Source organism: Trichomycterus rosablanca, chromosome 4 (genome assembly GCF_030014385.1).
Source record: "Trichomycterus rosablanca isolate fTriRos1 chromosome 4, fTriRos1.hap1, whole genome shotgun sequence".
NCBI lineage: Eukaryota > Metazoa > Chordata > Actinopteri > Siluriformes > Trichomycteridae > Trichomycterus > Trichomycterus rosablanca.
In genome coordinates this window covers 55113172-55138213 of record NC_085991.1, presented here as the reverse complement: position 1 = coordinate 55138213, position 25042 = coordinate 55113172, and the positions used below count along the sequence as shown (strand labels likewise).

The 25042-nt window shown below is 46.4% G+C and overlaps 1 protein-coding gene across 3 annotated transcripts in view; it reads left to right on the top strand.

Moving 5' to 3' along the window:
* The window catches only part of tmie (transmembrane inner ear), a 37464-nt gene that overhangs the window by 481 nt on the left and 11941 nt on the right, over positions 1-25042 (top strand). For 2 of the 3 annotated variants that reach the window (XM_062993470.1, XM_062993472.1), the window contains exons 1-2: positions 14584-14703; positions 21030-21147. In XM_062993470.1, coding sequence (XP_062849540.1) covers positions 14584-14703; positions 21030-21147 — 238 coding nt within the window. Of the gene's footprint in view, positions 1-14583; positions 14704-21029; positions 21148-25042 lie in introns of those variants that run through there. The other variant, XM_062993471.1, reaches the window with a different exon arrangement.

Sequence of the window (25042 nt, the reverse complement as noted above, 5' to 3'; positions counted from 1 at the left end):
TCACATTAGCTTGTAAAATCTGCAAATATTTAGTGGAATTATTACAGCTGCATTGTTCCCAGTGCCACCGGCGACCACACACACCTAAACCATAATACAGCTGCACTACATGACCAAAAGTATTTGGACAAACTGTATTAAAACAGAGCTAGAACAACAGACGCTGTTCTGGGAAGCTTAGAAGTGAGTCTGTGTGTGGGAATTTGTGCCCGTTCAGTCGAGAAAACCTCAGTCGATGTTCCGGTTCAGGGCTCAGGGCTCTGTGCAGGACAGGACCTTCCCTAAACTGTTACTTCCTTTATATGATTGATTTATTACACCTGTTTGCAGCTGTTGTGGCTTGACGGGGCGTCCCAATACTTTAGTTCATCTAGCGTGCGTCGTTTAGACTTTAGCGCGCAGCTGTAAGTGATTGTAATGACATGTCACGCCTGTGGAAGCCGTTAGCGTAACAGATCCTAATAAAGCCTTCGCTAACCGCGGTTGAGCTAATTAACCTGTCAGAAGCGCGACATCAATACGGCCGACATGGCGACAAGATAAGAGCCGCGTTCGGGCAGCACGCGGCGGCTAATCTGGTGTTATTGTAATGAGCTTGGGACTCGCGGTTCGGATCGATGCGTCGCCGTCACGCTAACAAGAAATGAAAGTAAAGACGCGTCGAAGATAAAAAGAAAGAACCACCGAGGAGAAGAGAAGCCACGCCCACACCCACGCTTGCCGTGTTTATTTCTGGAAGCTATTCTGACGCACGTGGCACGTTATCGGCGCTCGGCAGTCGCGCAGCGGGAAACTAACGGGATAAACACCAGCGGGAAACTAGCGGGATAAACACCAGCGCAACAGAAATCCAGTCAATAACAACAACTGGATTCAGACGCCCAGATCAGGAGAGAAGATCTAACATCACGTTCATCTTCATCCTCACACTCCACACACACTCCACACACTCCTCACACTCCTCACACACTCCTCACACACTCCACACACACTCCTCACACACTCCTCACACTCCACACACACTCCACACACACGCCTCACACACTCCACACACACTCCACACACACTCCTCACACACTCCACACACACTCCACACACTCCACACACTCCTCACACTCCACACACTCCACACACACTCCTCACACACTCCTCACACACTCCTCACACACTCCACACACTCCACACACTCCACACACTCCTCACACACTCCACACACACTCCTCACACACTCCACACACACTCCACACACACTCCTCACACTCCTCACACACTCCTCACACACTCCTCACACACTCCTCACACTCCACACACACTCCTCACACACTCCACACACTCCACACACACTCCTCACACACTCCACACACACTCCTCACACACTCCACACACACTCCACACACTCCTCACACACTCCACACACTCCTCACACTCCACACACTCCACACACACTCCTCACACACTCCACACACACTCCACACACACTCCTCACACTCCACACACACTCCACACACACGCCTCACACACTCCACACACACTCATCACACACTCCTCACACTCCACACACACTCCTCACACTCCTCACACACTCCTCACACACTCCTCACACTCCACACACACTCCACACACACGCCTCACACTCCACACACACTCCACACACACTCCTCACACTCCTCACACTCCTCACACACTCCTCACACACTCCACACACTCCACACACTCCTCACACACTCCACACACTCCTCACACACTCCACACTCCTCACACACTCCTCACACTCCTCACACTCCACACACTCCTCACACACTCCACACACTCCACACACTCCTCACACACTCCACACACTCCTCACACACTCCTCACACACTCCTCACACACTCCACACACTCCTCACACTCCTTACACACTCCTCACACACTCCTCACACACTCCTCACACACTCCACACACTCCTCACACTCCTTACACACTCCTCACACTCCTCACACTCCTCACACACTCCTCACACACCTCACACACCTCACACTCCTTACACACTCCTCACACACTCCACACACTCCTCACACTCCTTACACACTCCTCACACACTCCTCACACACTCCTCACACACTCCTCACACACTCCACACACTCCTCACACTCCTTACACACTCCTTACACACTCCTCACACTCCTCACACACTCCACACACTCCTCACACACTCCTCACACACTCCTCACACACCTCACACTCCTTACACACTCCTCACACACTCCACACACTCCTCACACTCCTTACACACTCCTCACACACTCCTCACACACTCCTCACACACTCCTCACACACTCCACACACTCCTCACACTCCTTACACACTCCTCACACTCCTCACACTCCTCACACACTCCACACACTCCTCACACACTCCTCACACACTCCTCACACACTCCTCACACTCCTCACACTCCACACACTCCACACACACTCCTCACACACTCCTCACACACTCCTCACACACTCCACACACTCCTCACACACTCCTCACACTCCTCACACTCCTCACACTCCACACACTCCACACACACTCCTCACACACTCCTCACACACTCCACACACTCCACACACTCCACACACTCCTCACACTCCTCACACACTCCTCACACACTTCTCACACTCCTCACACTCCACACACTCCACACACACTCCTCACACACTCCTCACACACTCCACACACTCCTCACACACTCCTCACACACTCCACACACTCCACACACACTCCTCACACTCCTCACACTCCACACACTCCACACACACTCCTCACACACTCCTCACACACTCCACACACTCCTCACACACTCCTCACACTCCTCACACACTCCTCACACACTCCACACACTCCTCACACACTCCACACACACTCCACACACTCCACACACTCCTCACACTCCTCACACACTCCTCACACACTCCTCACACTCCACACACACTCCTCACACACTCCACACACACTCCACACACACTCCTCACACTCCACACACTCCACACACACTCCTCACACACTCCTCACACACTCCTCACACTCCTCACACTCCACACACACTCCTCACACACTCCTCACACACTCCTCACACACTCCACACACTCCACACACTCCTCACACTCCTCACACACTCCTCACACACTCCTCACACTCCACACACTCCACACACCCCTCACACTCCTCACACACTCCACACACTCCTCACACACTCCTCACACTCCTCACACACTCCTCACACACTCCACACACTCCTCACACACTCCACACACACTCCACACACTCCACACACTCCTCACACTCCTCACACACTCCTCACACACTCCTCACACACTCCTCACACTCCTCACACTCCACACACACTCCTCACACACTCCACACACACTCCTCACACTCCTCACACTCCACACACACTCCACACACACTCCTCACACTCCACACACACTCCTCACACACTCCACACACACTCCACACACACTCCTCACACTCCTCACACTCCACACACACTCCACACACACTCCTCACACTCCACACACACTCCTCACACACTCCACACACACTCCACACACTCCACACACTCCTCACACTCCTCACACACTCCTCACACACTCCTCACACTCCTCACACTCCACACACACTCCACACACACTCCTCACACTCCACACACACTCCTCACACACTCCACACACACTCCTCACACACTCCTCACACTCCACACACTCCTCACACACTCCACACACACTCCTCACACTCCACACACCCCTCACACTCCTCACACACTCCACACACTCCTCACACTCCTCACACACTCCTCACACACTCCACACACTCCTCACACTCCACACACTCCACACACCCCTCACACTCCTCACACACTCCACACACTCCTCACACACCCCTCACACTCCTCACACACTCCACACACTCCTCACACACTCCTCACACTCCTCACACACTCCTCACACACTCCTCACACTCCACACACTCCTCACACACTCCACACACACTCCTCACACTCCACACACACTCCACACACACTCCTCTCACACTCCTCACACTCCACACACTCAATAACAACAACTGGATTCAGACGCCCAGATCAGGAGAGAAGATCTAACATCACGTTCATCTTCATCCTCACACTCCACACACACTCCACACACTCCTCACACTCCTCACACACTCCACACACACTCCTCACACACTCCACACACTCCTCACACTCCACACACACTCCACACACTCCACACACTCCACACACTCCTCACACACTCCTCACACTCCACACACTCCTCACACACTCCACACACACTCCTCACACTCCTCACACACTCCTCACACACTCCTCACACACTCCTCACACTCCACACACTCCTCACACACTCCTCACACACTCCTCACACTCCACACACTCCTCACACACTCCACACACACTCCTCACACACTCCTCACACACTCCTCACACACTCCACACACTCCTCACACTCCACACACTCCTCACACACTCCACACACACTCCTCACACTCCTCACACTCCACACACTCCTCACACACTCCAAACACACTCCTCACACACTCCACACACACTCCTCACACTCCACACACTCCTCACACACTCCACACACACTCCTCACACTCCACACACACTCCACACACACTCCACACACACTCCTCACACTCCTCACACTCCACACACTCCTCACACACTCCTCACACTCCTCACACACTCCTCACACACTCCACACACTCCTCACACACTCCACACACTCCACACACTCCTCACACTCCTCACACACTCCTCACACACTCCACACACACTCCTCACACACTCCACACACACTCCTCACACTCCTCACACTCCTCACAAACTCCTCACACTCCTCACACACTCCACACACACTCCACACACACTCTTCACACTCCACACACTCCTCACACACTCCTCACACACTCCTCACACACTCCACACACACCACACACTCCTCACACTCCTCACACACTCCACACACACTCCACACACACTCCTCACACACTCCACACACACTCCTCACACTCCACACACTCCTCACACACTCCACACACACTCCTCACACTCCACACACCCCTCACACTCCTCACACTCCACACACTCCTCACACACTCCTCACACTCCTCACACTCCACACACTCCTCACACACTCCACACACTCCACACACTCCTCACACTCCACACACTCCTCAGACACTCCACACACTCCTCACACTCCACACACTCCTCACACACTCCACACACACCACACACTCCTCACACTCCACACACTCCACACACACTCCTCACACACTCCTCACACACTCCACACACTCCTCACACACTCCTCACACACTCCACACACACTCCTCACACTCCTCACACTCCTCACACTCCTCACACACTCCTCACACTCCTCACACACTCCACACACACTCCACACACACTCTTCACACTCCACACACTCCTCACACACTCCTCACACACTCCTCACACACTCCACACACACCACACACTCCTCACACTCCTCACACACTCCACACACACTCCACACACACTCCTCACACACTCCACACACACTCCTCACACTCCACACACTCCTCACACACTCCACACACACTCCTCACACTCCACACACCCCTCACACTCCTCACACTCCACACACTCCTCACACACTCCTCACACTCCTCACACTCCACACACTCCTCACACACTCCACACACTCCACACACTCCTCACACTCCACACACTCCTCAGACACTCCACACACACCACACACTCCTCACACTCCACACACTCCTCACACACTCCACACACACCACACACTCCTCACACTCCACACACTCCACACACACTCCTCACACACTCCTCACACACTCCACACACTCCTCACACACTCCTCACACACTCCACACACACCACACACTCCTCACACTCCTCACACACTCCTCACACACTCCACACACACTCCTCACACTCCACACACTCCTCACACACTCCACACACACTCCTCACACTCCACACACCCCTCACACTCCTCACACTCCACACACTCCTCACACACTCCTCACACTCCTCACACTCCACACACTCCTCACACACTCCACACACACCACACACTCCTCACACTCCACACACTCCTCACACACTCCACACACACCACACACTCCTCACACTCCACACACTCCTCACACACTCCACACACCACACACTCCTCACACTCCACACACTCCTCACACACACCACACACTCCTCACACTCCACACACACTCCTCACACTCCACACACTCCTCACACACTCCACACACACCACACACTCCTCACACTCCTCACACACTCCTCACACACTCCACACACACTCCTCACACACTCCACACACACTCCTCACACTCCACACACTCCTCACACACTCCACACACACTCCTCACACTCCACACACCCCTCACACTCCTCACACTCCACACACTCCTCACACACTCCTCACACTCCTCACACACTCCTCACACACTCCACACACTCCTCACACACTCCACACACTCCACACACTCCACACACTCCACACACTCCGCACACTCCTCACACACTCCTCACACACTCCTCACACTCCTCACACACTCCTCACACTCCTCACACACTCCACACACACTCCTCACACACTCCACACACACTCCTCACACTCCTCACACTCCTCACACTCCTCACACACTCCTCACACTCCTCACACACTCCACACACACTCCACACACACTCTTCACACTCCACACACTCCTCACACACTCCTCACACACTCTTCACACTCCTCACACTCCACACACTCCTCACACACTCCACACACACTCTTCACACTCCTCACACTCCTCACACACTCCTCACACTCCTCACACACTCCACACACTCCTCACACTCCACACACACTCCACACACACTCCTCACACTCCACACACACTCCTCACACACTCCACACACTCTCCTCACACACTCCTTACACACTCCAAACACTCTCCTCACACACTCCACACACTCCACACACTCCTCACACACTCCACACACTCCTCACACTCTCCAAACACTCTCCTCACACACTCCTCACACACTCCAAACACTCTCCTCACACACTCCTCACACACTCCTCACACACTCCTCACACACTCCTCACACACTCCACACACACTCCACACACTCCTCACACACTCCAAACACTCTCCTCACACACTCCTCACACATTCCAAACACTCTCCTCACACACTCCACACACTCCTCACACACTCCACACACACTCCTCACACACTCCACACACTCCTCACACACTCCTCACACACTCCTTACACACTCCAAACACACTCCTCACACACTCCTCACACTCCTCACACACTCCACACACACTCCTCACACACTCCACACACACTCCTCACACTCCTCACACTCCTCACACTCCTCACACACTCCTCACACTCCTCACACACTCCACACACACTCCACACACACTCTTCACACTCCACACACTCCTCACACACTCCTCACACACTCTTCACACTCCTCACACTCCACACACTCCTCACACACTCCACACACACTCTTCACACTCCTCACACTCCTCACACACTCCTCACACTCCTCACACACTCCACACACTCCTCACACTCCACACACACTCCACACACACTCCTCACACTCCACACACACTCCTCACACACTCCACACACTCTCCTCACACACTCCTTACACACTCCAAACACACTCCTTACACATTCCAAACACTCTCCTCACACACTCCACACACTCCTCACACACTCCACACACTCCTCACACTCTCCAAACACTCTCCTCACACACTCCTCACACACTCCAAACACTCTCCTCACACACTCCTCACACACTCCTCACACACTCCTCACACACTCCTCACACACTCCACACACACTCCACACACACTCCACACACTCCTCACACACTCCAAACACTCTCCTCACACACTCCTCACACATTCCAAACACTCTCCTCACACACTCCACACACTCCTCACACACTCCACACACACTCCTCACACACTCCACACACTCCTCACACACTCCTCACACACTCCTTACACACTCCAAACACACTCCTTACACATTCCAAACACTCTCCTCACACACTCCACACACACTCCTCACACACTCCACTCACTCCAAACACACTCCACACACACTCCTCACACACTCCACACACTCCTCACACACTCCACACACTCCTCACACACTCCACACACTCCTCACACACTCCAAACACTCAGACAGGAGTGAAGGTATCACCATCTACTGTTCGCAGAAGACTTCATGAACAAAAGTACAGAGGCTTCACCAGAAGATGCAAACCACTAATGAGCAAGAAGAATAGGAAGGCCAGGCTGGAATTTGCCAAGAAGTACAGATAAAGTTTTATGGACTGATGAGACAAAGATGAACCTTTACCAATGTGATGGAAAGGCTAAAGTTTGGAGAAAGAAGGATCTGCTCATGATCCCAAACATACAAGCTCATCTGTGAAACACAGTGGAGGTAATGTCATGGCTCGGGCTTGCATGGCTTCTTCTGGGACGGGCTCATTGATCTTCATTGATGATGTCACGCATGATGGCAGCAGTATAATGAACTCAGAATTCTACAGAAACATTTTGTCTGTTAATTTAAAGAAAGATGCAACCAAACTGATTGGGAGATCCTTCATCATGCAGCAAGATCATGACCCAAAACACACCAAAACTACAGAGGAGTTCATCAGGGGCAAGAAGTGGAAGGTTTTGGACTGGCCTAGTCAATCTCCAGACTTAAACCCTATAGAGCTGCATTTTACCTGCTAAAGAGGAGACTGAAGGGAGTAACCCCCCAAAACAAACACCAACTGAAAGAGGCTGCAGTAAAAGCCTGGAAAAACATCACAAAAGAAGAATGCAAAAGTTTAGTGATGTCAGTGGCTCACAGGCTTGATGCAGTTATTGCAAGCAAAGGATTTGCAACTAAATATTAAGTCTTATTCACTTTAATCTGTTTTAAGTTGATCTGTTCCAATACTTTTGCTCACATGAAAAATGTGTGGGTTCAGATAAAAGGTGCTATCTTCTGAACTGTGTATCAGATCCAGATGTAAATACCTGGAAATAAAAGCTGAAATGTTGATCTTTTGTCTCATATTCATCTTTTAATGTCAAACCCAAATGTTTTCAGTCTACAGCAAAAATAAAGGGATTGGCCTCACTGTTCCAATACTTTTGGAGGGGACTGTATGTGTGTGTGCTGGTGTGTGTGTGTGTGTGTGTGTTGGTCAATGTGTGTGTGTGTGTGTGTGTGCTGGTCTATATGTGTGTGTGTGCGCTGGTCTATATGTGTGTGTGTGCGCACTGATCTGTATGTGTGTGTGTGTGTGTGTGTGTGTTGGTCTATATGTGTGTGTGTTGATCTACATGTGTGTGTGTGCTGGTGTGTGTGATGATTTATATGTGTGTGTGTGTTGATCTATATGTGTGTGTGTGTGTGCTCTGATCTATATGTGTGTGTACTGGTGTGTGTGGGTTGGTCTATATGTGTGTGTGTGTGTGTGTGTGTGTGTGATGAGTAAGTGGTTTTTGGCTCTGAGGCTCCTGATGCATGTTTTCAGGATCTCTGTTCCCTGTGGTGAGCACTGAGGTGTCGCTCTGAATTAGTGTGTGTGTGTGTGTGTGTGTGTGTGTCCACATACTTGTGTCTGTGCGGTGTGTGTGGATGAAACAGGGCTGTGTGTTTATTAGTGAACACTAGGGGGCGCTGTGGTGTAAAGTTCATCATCACATACACAGAATGTACAATACAATACAATTACATCCAGTAATAACGATTCAACTGTTAACACACACACACACACATACGCACACACACACACGCACACACACACACACACACACACACACAGATTAAAGAGATTTAAATAATAATAAGAATAAAAACAACATCAATAATAATAATAAAACAATAATAATAATGATAAGAACAGAAGAAAGGATAAATTATGTGTGTATATGAATCAATGAGAGTTATATATAGAGTTATATATAGAATAATATATAGAGTCATAGATAGAGTTATATATACGTAGTTATATATAGTCATATATAGTCATATATAGAGTTATAGATAGAGTTATATATAAACGTAGTTATATATAGAGTCATAGATAGAGTTATACATAGTTATAGATAGAGTTAAAGTGGGGTCAAAAAGTATTTAGTCAGCCACTGATTGTGCAGGTTCTCCTACTTAGAAAGATGAGAGAGGTCTGTAATTTTCATCATAGCTACACTTCAACTATGAGAGACAAAATGAGAAAAAAAAAATCCAGGAAATCACATTGTAGGATTTTTAAAGAATTTATTTGTAAATTATGGTGGAAAATAAGTATTTGGTCAATAACAAACAAGCAAGATTTCTGGCTCTCACAGACCTGTAACTTCTTCTTTAAGAAGCTCTTCTGTCCTCCACTCGTTACCTGTATTAATGGCACCTGTTTGACCTCGTTATCTGTATAAAAGACACCTGTCCACATCCTCAAACAGTCAGACTCCAAACTCAACCATGGCCAAAACCAAAGAGCTGTCGAAGGACACCAGGAAGAAAATTGTAGACCTGCACCAGGCTGGGAAGAGTGAATCTACAATAGGCAAGCAGGTTGGTGTGAATAAATCAACTGTGGGAGCAATTGTAAGAAAATGGAAGACATACAAGACCATTGATGATCTCCCTCGATCTGGGGCCCCACGCAAGATCTCATCCCTTGGGGTCAAAATGATCATGAGAACGGTGAGCAAAAATCCCAGAACTACACGGAGGGACCTGATGAATGACCTGCAGAGAGCTGGGACCAAAGTAACAAAGGCTACCATCAGTAACACACTACGCCGAGAGGGACTCAAATCCTGCAGTGCCAGGCGTGTCCCCCTGCTTAAGCCAGTACATGTCCAGGCCCGTCTGAAGTTTGCCAGAGAGCATATGGATGATCCAGAAGAGGATTGGGAGAATATCATGTGGTCAGATGAAACCAAAATGGAACTTTTTGGTAAAAACTCAACTCGTGGTGTTTGGAGGAAGAAGAAGAACCCAAGAACACCATACCTACTGTGAAGCATGGGGGTGGAAACATCATGCTTTGGGGCTGTTTTTCTGCAAAGGGGACAGGACGACTGATCCGTGTTAAGGGAAGAATGAACGGGGCCATGTATCGTGAGATTTTAAGCCAAAACCTCCTTCCATCAGTGAGAGCATTGAAGATGGAACGTGGCCGGGTCTTCCAGCATGACGATGATCCCAAACACACCGCTCGGGCAACGAAGGAGTGGCTCCGTAAAAAGCATTTCAAGGTCCTGGAGTGGCCTAGCCAGTCTCCAGACCTCAACCCCATAGAAAATTTGTGGAGTCCATGTTGGCCAGCGACAGCCCCAAAACATCACTGCTCTAGAGGAGATCTGCATGGAGGAATGGGCCAAAATAGCAGCTACAGTGTGTGCAAACCTGGTGAAGACTTACAGGAAACGTTTCACCTCTGTTATTGCCAACAAAGGTTATGTTACAAAGTATTGAGTTGAACTTTTGTTATTGACCAAATACTTATTTTCCACCATAATTTACAAATAAATTCTTTAAAAATCCTACAATGTGATTTTCTGGATTTTTTTTTCTCATTTTGTCTCTCATAGTTGAAGTGTAGCTATGATGAAAATTACAGACCTCTCTTATCTTTCTAAGTAGGAGAACCTGCACAATCAGGGGCTGACAAAATACTTTTTGACCCCACTGTATATATATATGGTTATATATAAAATTATACATAGTTATATATAGAGTCATATATAGCCATAGATAGAGTCATAGATAGAGTTATATATATAGTTATATATAAAATTATTTATATAGAATAAATATAGAATTATATATATATATATATACAGAGAGAGTAGGGATGTCCCGATCACGTTTTTTTGTTCCCGATCATTAATTTTGATCCTGATCCGATACCCAGTCTCAAACCGATACTTGTATTTTCTAGATATTGTCTAGATAAGAACTGGATAATACTGTTCACACGGTGCACACTTCAACTACATTACAGTTATTCACATTAATCCAGTGTTTATGTTTAACAGCTGAATAGCTCTGCAGTGCTGTAGGGAAAACATTACCTGCATCCAAACTATTGCTTAATGTTCTTTTATTTTTACATAATAAAAGTAAACAAACGTAGTGCAGCATTGTAGCAGTAACACTAGAACACTCAGAATGAAGTGAAGGTTCTTTCTGAGGAGAATCAGCATCTCTGCCGTGTTAGCGGACGGCCGGTTCCTCTTCTCATCATATAATAATAATAAACTCGCTGTATTCGGCTGAGTGGTTATTTTTTTAGGTGCCGTATCAGATTGGTAGTAATTGTAGATCGTTTGGTTAAATGATATCTCCTTTGTTTCTTACGAGCCACCGTACTTGTATGCGTGTTGTAACTGTAACAAACTCTTCTGTGCTTGTATTGAGACGACGGTTTGATGGACGTTTCTACGCGAAGTGAGTGTGTTTGGACCCTTCGGGGCTTCCATAGTGCATGGAATAGCGTGCTCGGCTAACGCGATGACTCTAGCTGTCCGCTATTCGGTACCGTAACAGAAGAAGTTAATAAAGTGTTAAATGCTCCCGACGATTAGTGAATATAGCGAGTATTTATTTCTTTATTAAGCGAGTGCATCACTACCACGCCCGGTTACATAACTAAGCCAATCAGAGCGCTCGATACTGAGATGTCGTTCAGTCTTGTAACTCGTGCTGTACGTTATGGTCCTGAAGTTTTCATACTGGGATTAAAAGTGATTGTTTAGTAAACCGGAGTGATCCTCGACTCACACACCATATAAACAGTTAAATTCTACAGTAATGAACGCAGCTCTGCTCCCACCGCCTGGTGAAGCGCTCACACTGCAGACGTTACACTTCACTGCTGGACTCGTTTCACTTTCCAATTTAAAGTATTTCCACACAGCGGACATGCTGACGTAAAACGAAGGATCGGGATTACGATCGGGTTTAGTGAAGCCGATACCGATTAGTTAAAAAATGCCTTGATCAGCCCCGATTCCGATCTTTGAGATCAGATCGGGACATCCCTAATATAGAGTTATATATAGAGTTATATATAAAGTTATATATAGCGATACATATAGTTTTATATAGAGTTATATAGAGTGTTATATAGCGTTATATAGTTATATATAGAGTTATATAGAGTACAGACGAAGACGAAGGTGAGAGAAAGTTTTTGCCCCCGTCACCTCGTCCTGCTGCTCTCATGTTCCACTCTGGTTCTGTTCCAAAAATACGGGGGGACACGTTCTAATAACTGTCTTTAACTGTATTGTACCATCTTTTACTGTCTCATACTTTCTAGTACAGTATTATACTGTCTCGTACCGTCTAATATTGTCTCATTTTTCTTGTACTGTAGTATTCCGTCTTTTACTGTCTTGTATTGTCTCATACTTCCTGGTGCTTTCTTGTCTTGTACTTTCTTGTACTGTCTTTTACTATCTTATAATGTCTTGTATTGTCTTGTACTATCTCATAATGTCTTGAACAATTTACTGTCTGAGCAACCGCTGCTCTAAATCTCAGTCCAATAATACCAGAGAACACCGTAATGTAATGTCGTAATGTCTTGTATCGTCTCGTACTGTCTTGTACTCTCATTCTGTCTTGTACTGTGTTACTGTCTCATACTGTCTTTTAACTGTCTTGTACTGTTTTTAACTATCTTATACTGTCTTTACTGTCTCATACTGTCTCATCCTGTCTTTTACTGTTTCACACTGTCTCATACTGTCTTGTGCTGTCTCATTCTGTCTTGTTTTGTTTAACACTGTCTCATACTGTCTTGTACTGTCTCATCCTGTCTTGTTCTGTTTCATACTGTCTCATCCTGTCTTGTTTTGTTTCATACTGTCTCATCCTGTCTTTAACTGTCTTGCCATGTACGGTGTTGTACTGTCTTTTACTGTTTCGTTATTTCTGTAACTATTTCTTTTACTGTCTCATTCTGTTTCATACTCTCTTCTTCTGTCTTTGACTGTCCTGTATTGTCTTGTAATATCTCACACTGTATTTTACTGTCTCGTACTGTCTCGTACTCTCCCACATTGTCTCGTTCTGACGCTGACGTGTTCCTGTCATGTTGGAGCTGAAACATGCTGAACATTGATCTGAACATGACACCCAACACCTCACCGCTCCTGCTCCAGGCGTGTGCACCCTCCCCCTGCTGCTCCTGCTCCTGCTGCTGCCATAAAACTCCCACAATCCCTTGCTGCAGGCTGTAAACGACACCGGGCTGTTAATTAATTGATGTTCCTTCGGCGGAGGGCAGGTCCGGCTCTGAGAGGAACACACAGAGAGGGACGGCGACTCTGCGGCGGAGGAAGGGAGGAGCAGATCGGCCCAGAGAAAAGGACGGGACGGGACCCTCGCCCATTCCGAACATCAATCAGCCCCATCGCTCACACCCCGGGCAGGACAGAGAGGAAGCAGAATGGCGGCGGAGAGGCCCACGCGTCCTCCTCCCGTGCTGGTACCGGTTGTGGTGAGCGCCGGCGCCGTTCTCGTCTCCCATTACGTCTTCAACGTCGCCGCCCAGGTCCCGGATCCAGCGGTAAGGAACGTTCCTCATCCTCCTCATCCTCCTTATGTCCTCCTCATCCTCATGTCCTCCTCATCCTCTTCCTCCTTCCTTCTTCTGCCTACATGCCATAAAAAACGCATTACATTTTGCTACGTCATTCCGTAGACGCCGTGCCTCCTCGTTTAGCACCAGCGCATTCACAGAACTCCAGAAGAACCCAGAAGATCCAAAACGTTCTGGATCGGTTCCACACTTGTCACATGGTCGATACTGTGCGAGAAAAATAATAATCTATAATCGATTACTGCTTAGAACGTGTAGATGTGCTTTTTTAGGGCACGAATGCCAGTAGTCACACTCCAACATCCCATTTAGACACAGGAACTGGTCTAAACCAGCTAGAACTGGATTTTTTTCATACAGTGTAGGTGGAACAGTGGTCTCTTAGTCAAGGGTATGAAAAAACCCACCACAGGTTTGTTACTAAATGCTGAAAGACAAATTAAATTAAAAGCTGTTTAAAGGTGAACGACTCAAAAAAACACTTTACTAAACGCTCAATCCTGATCAGGGTCACAGAGTGTCCAGAGTCTGTCCCAGGAATTAATACAGCAGTTAATAAAAAGAAGAACTTGTAGAAGAAATGTGTAGAGATGCTTAGGACACGAATGCCAGTAGTCACACTCCAATATCCCATGTAGACACAGGAACTGGTCTTAACCAGCTAGAACTGGGTTTTTCATATAGTGTAGGTGGAACAGTGGTCTCTTAGTCAAGGGATTAAAAGTGGCGCTTTGAAACCACTTCACTAAGCGCTTGATCCTGGTCGGTGTCACAGTGTGTCCAGAGTCTGTCCCAGGATTCTATACAGCAGTTAATAAAACGTTTACACTCTCACAGCATTAATACAGGCATTAATGGAGCCAATCCACCTACTGGCAGCTCAGAGAGGACCCAACTGCTTCGGTCAGTTAGCATCTGATGCTAACGTTGTTCATCCGGTCGATTTAAACACTCAGTGCCCGTTAGCTAGGGATTGAACTCGGCTTGCTGGAGCTGTGCTGCACATACAGCACTACCTGTGTACTAAGTATTTATAACCTATGTTAGCTAACAGGCTAACACAAGTGTCAGGTTCTGGTGCTGACGCTAATGCTAATGCTAACTGTAGAAACATTGAACGTATTTCCATAAAACTGGGCCTCACTGAACCTCGCTGGCACACGGCAGCGCCGGGCATCGCTGGGCATCGCTGGGCATCACGTCCGCTGCCAGCTGAAGACCGAATGCTAATGAGCGCTCTGTTAGCGTGTTCGTGTTCCTGCTGGCGTTCCTCTGAGCTCCGAGTCTCCCCGTCCAAATAAATCAAGCTCCAGCAGCTGCACACCTCTGTAGCAGCTTTAGGAAGTGTACTACATGGCCAAAAGTATGTGGACACCCTGTTAAAATCTTACACATGCCGTTAGTTCAGCTGAGCTAAACGTGTTTGGCTGCCGATTTTCGTCCGGTGGGTCCAGCATCGATGGATCCCGGTAACCTTGGTAACGCTGTTCCATCACGGTAAAAGCGGCGTGTCCATCACGTACCGCACCGGGATTAGCGGAGAGGAAATCTGAGCGTGAATGTAAGAAATGGATTTTCAATGACAGGTTTCACTTCAGCGCTCGGTGAGCTTGAGGAAGGCTGTCAAGCAGTCTGATGTAGTTTGGCGCTCGATAGTTGCCGGGGAGGTTTGTTTCTACACTCACTGTCCATTTTATCAGCTCCACTTACCATATAGAAGCACTTTGTAGTTCTACAATTACTGACTGTAGTCCATCTGTTTCTCTGTGCTGGTATGAGTGGATCAGACACAGCAGCGCTGCTGGAGTATTTAAACCCCTCACTGTCACTGCTGGACTGAGAATCATCCACCAACCAAAAACATCCAGCCGACAGCGCCCCGTGGGCAGCGTCCTGTGACCACTGATGAAGGTCTAGAAGACGACCGACTCAAACAGCAGCAATAGATGAGCGATCGTCTCTGACTTTACATCTACAAGGTGGACCGACTAGGTAGGAGTGTCTAATAGAGTGGACAGTGAGTGGACACGGTGTTTAAAAACTCCAGCAGCACTGCTGTGTCTGATCCACTCATACCAGCACAACACACACTAACACACCACCACCATGTCAGTGTCACTGCAGTGCTGAGAATCATCCACCACCTAAATAATACCTGCTCTGTGGGGGTCCTGCAGGACGTTCTCAGGCTGTTTGCAGGACGTTCTCACGCGGTTTGCAGGACGTTCTCAGGACGTTTTTGGGATGTTTGCAGGACGTTTTCAGGACGTTCTCAGGACGTTTTTGGGATGTTTGCAGGACGTTTTCAGGACGTTCTCAGGACGTTTTTGGGATGTTTGCAGGACGTTTTCAGGACGTTCTCAGGACGTTTTCAGGACGTTCTCAGGACGTTTTTGGGACGTTTGCAGGACGTTTTCAGGACGTTTGCAGGACGTTTTTGGGATGTTTGCAGGACGTTTTCAGGACGTTTGCAGGACGTTTTCAGGACGTTTGCAGGACGTTTTTGGGATGTTTGCAGGACATTCTCAGACGGTATGCAGGACATTTTCAGGACGTTCTCAGGACGTTTTTGGGATGTTTGCAGGACGTTTGCAGAACATTTGGACTCCTGGGGTTCATTCCTGAGACGGTTTGGATGTTAATCTGATTCCAGTGGAGATGTACAGAAGAGAAGATGAATGAGTGAATCTCCCATGATGCACTGTGAGGATGCTCCCTTGATATTGACGATGACCCTTGGTATTCACTTCCGGCTGTTTGACATTTGGAGGGCCGTGGCGGTTCCGATGCGAGTGTAAATGCTAGAAAGCGTTCCTGCTGCTCCTCCAGTCTGATATTAAACCATCTCTCAGTCATGAGGTCGACCTTCTGGTTGTCGTGGCCAAATAACTCAAATTAACACCTAAAACAAGTAAGCTGACCAGACACACAAAGACTAACCTGCATGTTCATTGCATGGACTACAGTCAGTAATTGTAGAACTACAAAGTGCTTCTATATGGTAAAATGAGCTGATAAAATGGACAGTGAGTGTAGAAACAAGGAGGGGGTTTTAATGTTATGACCAGGCATAACATTATGACCACCTACAGGTGAAGTGAATAACACTGATTATCTCTTCATCACGGCACCTGTTAGTGGGGGGGGGGGGGGGGGGGGATATCAGGCAGCAGGAGAACATTTCATCCTCAAAGTTGATGCTAGATGCAGGAAAAATGGGCGAGCGTGAGGATCTGAGGGTCAGATTGTGATGGCTAGATGACTGGGTCAGAGCATCTCCAAAACTGCAGCTCTTGTGGGGTGTGTCCCGGTCTGCAGTGGTCAGTATCTATCAGGAACAGTGGTAAACCGGCGACAGGGTCATGGGCGGCCGAGGCTCAATGATGCACGTGTGGTCCGATCCAACAGACGAGGTGTCAGAATACACAGTGACCCAATGGGCACTTGAGCATGGGAACTGGACCACGGAGCAATGGAAGAAGGAGGCCTGGTCTGATGAATCACGGCCGGGTGCGTGAGCGTCGCTTGGTACCAGGATGCATTATGGGAAGAAGGCGAGCGGGCGGAGGCAGTGTGACGCTTTGGGAAATGCATGTTTGTTTTTAAAATGTGATATTCAGCTGTACAGTCACTAGTGCTCATTTATGGTCTGTGTTTGTGGGACGTGTGCAGGACATCATCAGGGACGCTGATGGTTTGCAGGACGTGTTTAGGTTGAATGTTTTACTCTGTATGACGAAGGATGAAGGTGCTGACGGTGTTATGAGGTGATTGAAGGTTCCTGTAGCTTTAATTACAGAGCCGAGCCGATCCGAGACCTCACGTTTACACCAGAACTCAACACGTCTCTGAGATCCCTCACCGTACGTCTCAGTTCGGCGCGTCCAGAGTCGCTCTTTTGTTTCGGGGGGTGAAATTGACCAGAAAATGAAAGAGTCCGGTGAATAGTATTTACACCCCGCGTGCTGCTGCTTTCTAATTAGCTTTCATGCTTAAAAAAACAAACATGTTTTTATTTTAATGCATCGAAATGGCGCTAAACAAGAACACGACAGAGCGAGAGAGTAACCGGGCGGGGCGGGGCGGGACCGGGCGGGGTGGGGCGGGGCGGGGCGGGGCGGGGCGGGGCGGGGCCGCGACTCGCTACTGAAGCGTGAGGTGAATCCCCACGCCCGCAAAAATAGAAATGAACCCGAGTGCAGGACGCTTAATCAAGGTAAAAAGCTACAAACACAAGAAGGGACAGTGGAGGAGTGAACTGTGTGGTCTAAAGTATTTGGACACCTGAGCTCAAGCTCGTCTGGTTCCAAAAACCACCTGCATTTATACCGCATCGCTCCGTCTTTACTTTGTAGCTTTGATGTACAATAGTTTGGAGTGTGTCTGTGGGAATTTGTGCCTTCCATTCAGCCAATAGACTCATCCCAATCCACAATCCCAATTCATCCCAAACGTGTCTTTATCGTGCTAAAAGAGGACGGGAACTTCCCCAAACTCTTTCCACACTACTAAACCCCCTTTATTTTCAGTATAGATGTGGCAGCAACACTAGAGTGGCGTCCACATACTTTTGGCACTACGGTGCGGTTGGTAAAGACGGTTTGAGAAGCTAACGTAGCGTCGAGGCGTTAAGCGCTAATCTAGCGATCTATTTCTGCGCCTGTAGGAAGGTCTTTAGCGGCTTATGCTACGTTACCGCGGCGATAAACACTCGCGCTGTTGCTCTTGTTCGGATCGGAGCCACCTGAGCTTCCTGTGGAGTTAAACACTCCCTTCTGCTAACAGGAGGGTAAGGGGCCTCGCTCAGGGGCCCCACAGTGATCATCAGCCCGGTACTGAGACATACACGCAGATCCTTACACGCTGTAGTGCCAAAAGTATGTGGACGCCCTCCTAATGATCTGACTTTATCTGACAGTTTAGGGAAGGACCTCTCCTGTTCATTTCAACACCACCGGGAACGCACGCCTGATTATAACGAGCGTATAAATAGGGATAGTTCGACTGCACCCATAACCAGGTATGCTATAGAGCCAAAAGTATTCGGACGCCTGACTGCCTGACTGTGAGTATGACGGCTTCTCACCAGATTTTGGAGTGTGTGTATAGAGATTTGTGCCAGTTCAGTCATAATATGACAATTGTTTTTAAAAAAAAAAAAACGTCTGACGAACTCACAGTCAGGCGTCCGAATACTTTTGACTTTAGATAAAATATATTAACAAAATAACAATTAAATACAAAAAATAGTAAATGAAAACAAAAAAATTTTTTTATTAATAAAATAACAAAAGATTATAATTAAATAAACCAAAATACTTAATGAATAATAAATAAATAAATGAATAAAATAGCTAATAAATAAAAAAAATACAAATAACTACGTACGTAAACACCAGCAACAAACACCTCAGAAAATATGAAAACACACCAGTTAATCTAAAAATACCTCAGATTTGTCAGATTGTTTACATTTTTTATAATAAAAAACCAATAATTAAATAAATTAATTAAGTCATTAATAAAATAGCTAATAAATAAACTAATAAATAAATAAACTACATAAATACAATAAAATTAAATAAATAAATCAAATAAACACATAAAGAAATAAAATAATTAATTAATAAAATAGCTAATAAATAATGAAAATAAAAATAAAAATAAAATAAATAAAAAAATCTAAAATAAATCAATCGAATAAACACATAAATAACTAAAATAATTAATTAATAAAATAACTAATAAATAAAGAAAATAAAAATAACTACATAAATACAAATAAATCAAATAAACACATAAATAAAAATAATATGAATAAATTCTTTATTGCCCGTGATTAGCTTAAGCACAGCTCGCTGATCTTCCCTGTACAGCCTCATTTACCTAGACAGCTGTGAAATACGGTGGTGGATGTATAACCACAGACGGATGAGATTTTTGCTTTAGTTTAAAATGTCACTGATTACGTCACCGCAGTTTTAGCTTACGAAGCTAACCCAGTTAGCCTCAGGCCACTCAAATCGGCGCTGGGACGGAATCTAAGAATTTAGACATGCCCTCTTCTCAGGGGTGTAGAGAGAGAGAGCTGGGCTTTCAGACAGACCCACAGTGCATTTATTCATTACTACTAATGTCCTGTATATTTAGTCTGAATTTCAAGCCTTGTGCTTTTTATATCACTGTTGTCCGTCTACAGTCCATAATATTACTGAAAGATCTATCGTGTGTAGTTTCCAGCTGTTTCTGAATGCAGATGTTGATTGACGTTATTTCTGTTTTCTGATCCTCAGCTGCTCCCCACCGATCCTCCCCCGAAGCCCGACCCCATCACCTCCGAGACCGTGGTGTTTTGGGGGCTCCGCCTCTGGCAGGTTGTGGGAATTTTCTCCATGTTCATCCTCGCCATCAGTAAGTTCTGATTCCTCTCACCATCAGATCTAGTCCTGATGATCATCAGAGTCTACAGTCCATAAAATTATTGAAAGATTATTATTAAAACCTTAAAATGTGCCTAACTGTCAAACCAATATTGAATCCTGGTGACCTTTGACCCCTCAGACGGCACCACATTTCACTTACACTTACACACGTGGACTCTGGTGTTCTTCAGTAAAACGCTGGTCAGTGAACACGGCTCACCGCTGCATCTACACACACACACGTTCAGCCTCCGGATATCAACAACATCCAGAAACGCCGCCCACGTCTCTCAGCTCAGACTCATCTGAGATGGACCTCGGGTTCTCCGGGTCCATAGGAAGAGGTCCTTCCCTAATGTTACTGACACGACGTTCTGAACCCAGCGCCTGTCCTGGGACCGGAATCATGAGGAACGTCATTACAACTTACATACTTACTTTTATCCAAAGCGACTTACAGTACACAGTCTAAGCAATTGAGGGTTAAGGGCCTTGCTCAAGGGCCCAACAGTGGCAACCTGGCAGTGATGGGATTTGAACCAGCAACATTCTACTTACTAGTCCAGTAACTTAACCGCTAGGCTAAAACTACATTACATTTACATTGGTGGTATTTATCAGAGACGCTTTTATCCAAGCAACTCACAATCCTGACTGAACACAGTTTGAGCTATTGAGGGTTAAGGGCCTCGCTCAGGGGCCCAACAGTGGCTACTTGGCGGTGGTGGGGCTTGAACCGACAACCTTCTGATTACTGGTCCAGTACTCTAACCTCTGAGCTACTGATGAGGAGTATGAACACATTCTGGAGCAACATTCTGCAGGTGCTTCAAGAGCGATTTATAGTTGTAGTATAGAGAGTGCAGGTGCTAGACTGGCCCACCTGCAGTCCAATCTGTCTCCTGCTGAAAACCTGTGGAACATGATGATCAGCTCAACAACAACTGGTGTCCAGAGTTCCTGAACCATTAGAGAACCTTTTATAAAGAAAGGGGAACATGCTAAACACGCCCCTGTTTGCTCTAAAGCTATAGTTCCTGTTTTTTCTTTCATTTATTTTTATTTATCATTGATATTTCTATTTATTATTTATACAATTATTTTTATTTACCATTTATACATTTATTTTTATTTATACATTTATTTTATCATTTAAATTTTTATTGATCATTTATACATTTATTTATTTACTTTCTATACATTTACTTTGATCATTTATACATTTATTTATTATTTATACATTCATTTTTATTTATCATTTACACATTTATTTGTATTAATCATTTATATATTTATTTATTTATTTTCTATACATTTACTTTTATCATTTATACATTTATTTTTATTTATCATTTATACATTTATTTATTATTTATACATTCATTTTTATTAATTATTTATATATTTATTATTATTTATTGTTCATACATTCATTTTTAATTATCATATATACATTTATTTGTATTAATTATTTATATATTTATTATTCACACATTCATTTTTATTAATTATTTATACATTTGTATTTATTTCTTTGTGCATTTTTTATTTATTATTTATATTTTTTTATTATAATTTATTTTTATTAAAAGGTGAACATGCTAAACACGCCCCGTCCCGCCTTTTTTGGAATTACGTACGGCAACATCACAGACAGAGTGCTTGCACCATAGGGTGCACCTAAACCTCCAACCATCCTACTGAACCCCACCAGATCCTGCTGAGATCATTTGGAACACCTAACTGGATAATAGAGTCCTGATGATGCTCTCTCAATAGGTCAGGAGTGCAAATGCTAGTCGGCCACGCCCGGAACGGAACACCAGGGCGTCTCTACGTCACCTGAAATGTTCCATAATAACACCATCATGCATTTTGTATATCGTCTACTATATTACTGATAATCGGTGATGCTTGTGACGTCCGTTCCTGTTTGACCCAGAACATCAGGGTGTCTGATTACAGTCTGACCTTCTCAAGAGTTTGGAGTGTGTGTGTGTGTGTGGGGGGGGATTTGTGCCTGTTCAGTTCATCTTTGGGATGACCTACATCACAGAGGTCTTCCTGAAAGAACGTAGATGTTCCAGGTGTCCACATACTTTTGGCCCCTTGTTGGTGTATGTAGATGTTTGATTGGTTCAGTGGTTCTATGAGGGTTTGGAACCGAACAAGTGAGTCTATATCATAGTGAGTGATGGACTGAAGGTTCTAGCAGGAACGTTGAGCTGAGGAACTTGGTGTAGTGAAGTTCTGATGGATCTTCAGCCCCTCATCAGTAGAGGAGCATCTATATCTGGACTTCATTGGTCCACGTGGACCTCCATTGTTCCGTCCGTGACCCCTCCTAACCACAAGAACCATTTCCTAGTAAGTAATGGACTGGAGGTTCTAGCAAGAATGTTGAGCTGAGGAACTTGGTTTAGTGAAGTTCTGATGGATCTTCAGTTCCTCATCAGTAGATGAGCATCTATATCTGGTCCTCTCTGCTCCACGTGGACCTCCATCGTTCCGTCCGTGATCTCTCCAAACCACAAGAACCATGAGAATTGAGTCTGAGAAGAAGCTTGGATTTCATTTCCTAGTGAGTGATGTACTGGAGGTTCTAGCAGGAACGTTGAGTTGAGGAACATGGTCTAGTAAGGTTCTGTAAAAGATGGTTCAGTAGAGGAGCATCTATATCTGGACTTCATTGGTCCGTCTTGGTCTTCTCTGCTCCATGTGGACCTCCATCGTTCCGTCCGTGATCTCTCCAAACCACAAGAGTCTTGTCATCTGAGAAGAAGCTTGGATTTCATTTCCTAGTGAGTGATGGACTGGAGGTTCTAGCAGGAACGTTGAGCTGAGGAACTTGGTGTGTTGTGGTTCTGATGGATCTTCAGCCCCTCATCAGTAGAGGAGCATCTATATCTGGACTTCATTGGTCCACGTGGACCTCCATTGTTCCGTCCGTGACCCCTCCTAACCACAAGAACCATGAGAACTGAGTCTGGTCATCTGAGAAGAAACTTGGATTTAATTTCCTAGTAAGTAATGGACTGGAGGTTCTAGCAGGAATGTTGAGCTGAGGAACTTGGTTTAGTGAGATTCTGATGGATCTTCAGTTCCTCATCAGTAGATGAGCATCTATATCTGGTCCTCTCTGCTCCACGTGGACCTCCATCGTTCCGTCCGTGATCTCTCCAAACCACAAGAACCATGAGAATTGAGTCTGAGAAGAAGCTTGGATTTCATTTCCTAGTGAGTGATGTACTGGAGGTTCTAGCAGGAACGTTGAGTTGAGGAACATGGTCTAGTAAGGTTCTGTAAAAGATGGTTCAGTAGAGGAGCATCTATATCTGGACTTCATTGGTCCGTCTTGGTCTTCTCTGCTCCATGTGGACCTCCATCGTTCCGTCCGTGATCTCTCCAAACCACAAGAGTCTTGTCATCTGAGAAGAAGCTTGGATTTCATTTCCTAGTGAGTGATGGACTGGAGGTTCTAGCAGGAACGTTGAGCTGAGGAACTTGGTGTGTTGTGGTTCTGATGGATCTTCAGCCACTCATCAGTAGAGGAGCATCTATATCTGGTCCTGGTCCTCTCTGCTCCACCTGGACCTCCATCATTCTGTCTGTTATCTTTCCAAACCACGAGAACCACGAGAACCTGAGTCTGGTCATTTGAGAAGAAACTCGGATTTCATTTCCTCCACCATGACCGATCAGAGCTTCTGATCTTCTCTGGATGTCCAGATCTTGGTAAACACACATCCATCTTCAGCTGAAGATCGAGGAATGGCTCGTGGCCGTTCTGCTCCGTGACGGGAGCCGTCCGTCATGTGACCACAGGGCCGCTTCCTTATCGATCCCTGTAGTCTGGAGTCGTCTTGGTTTATCTCTGGTGATTG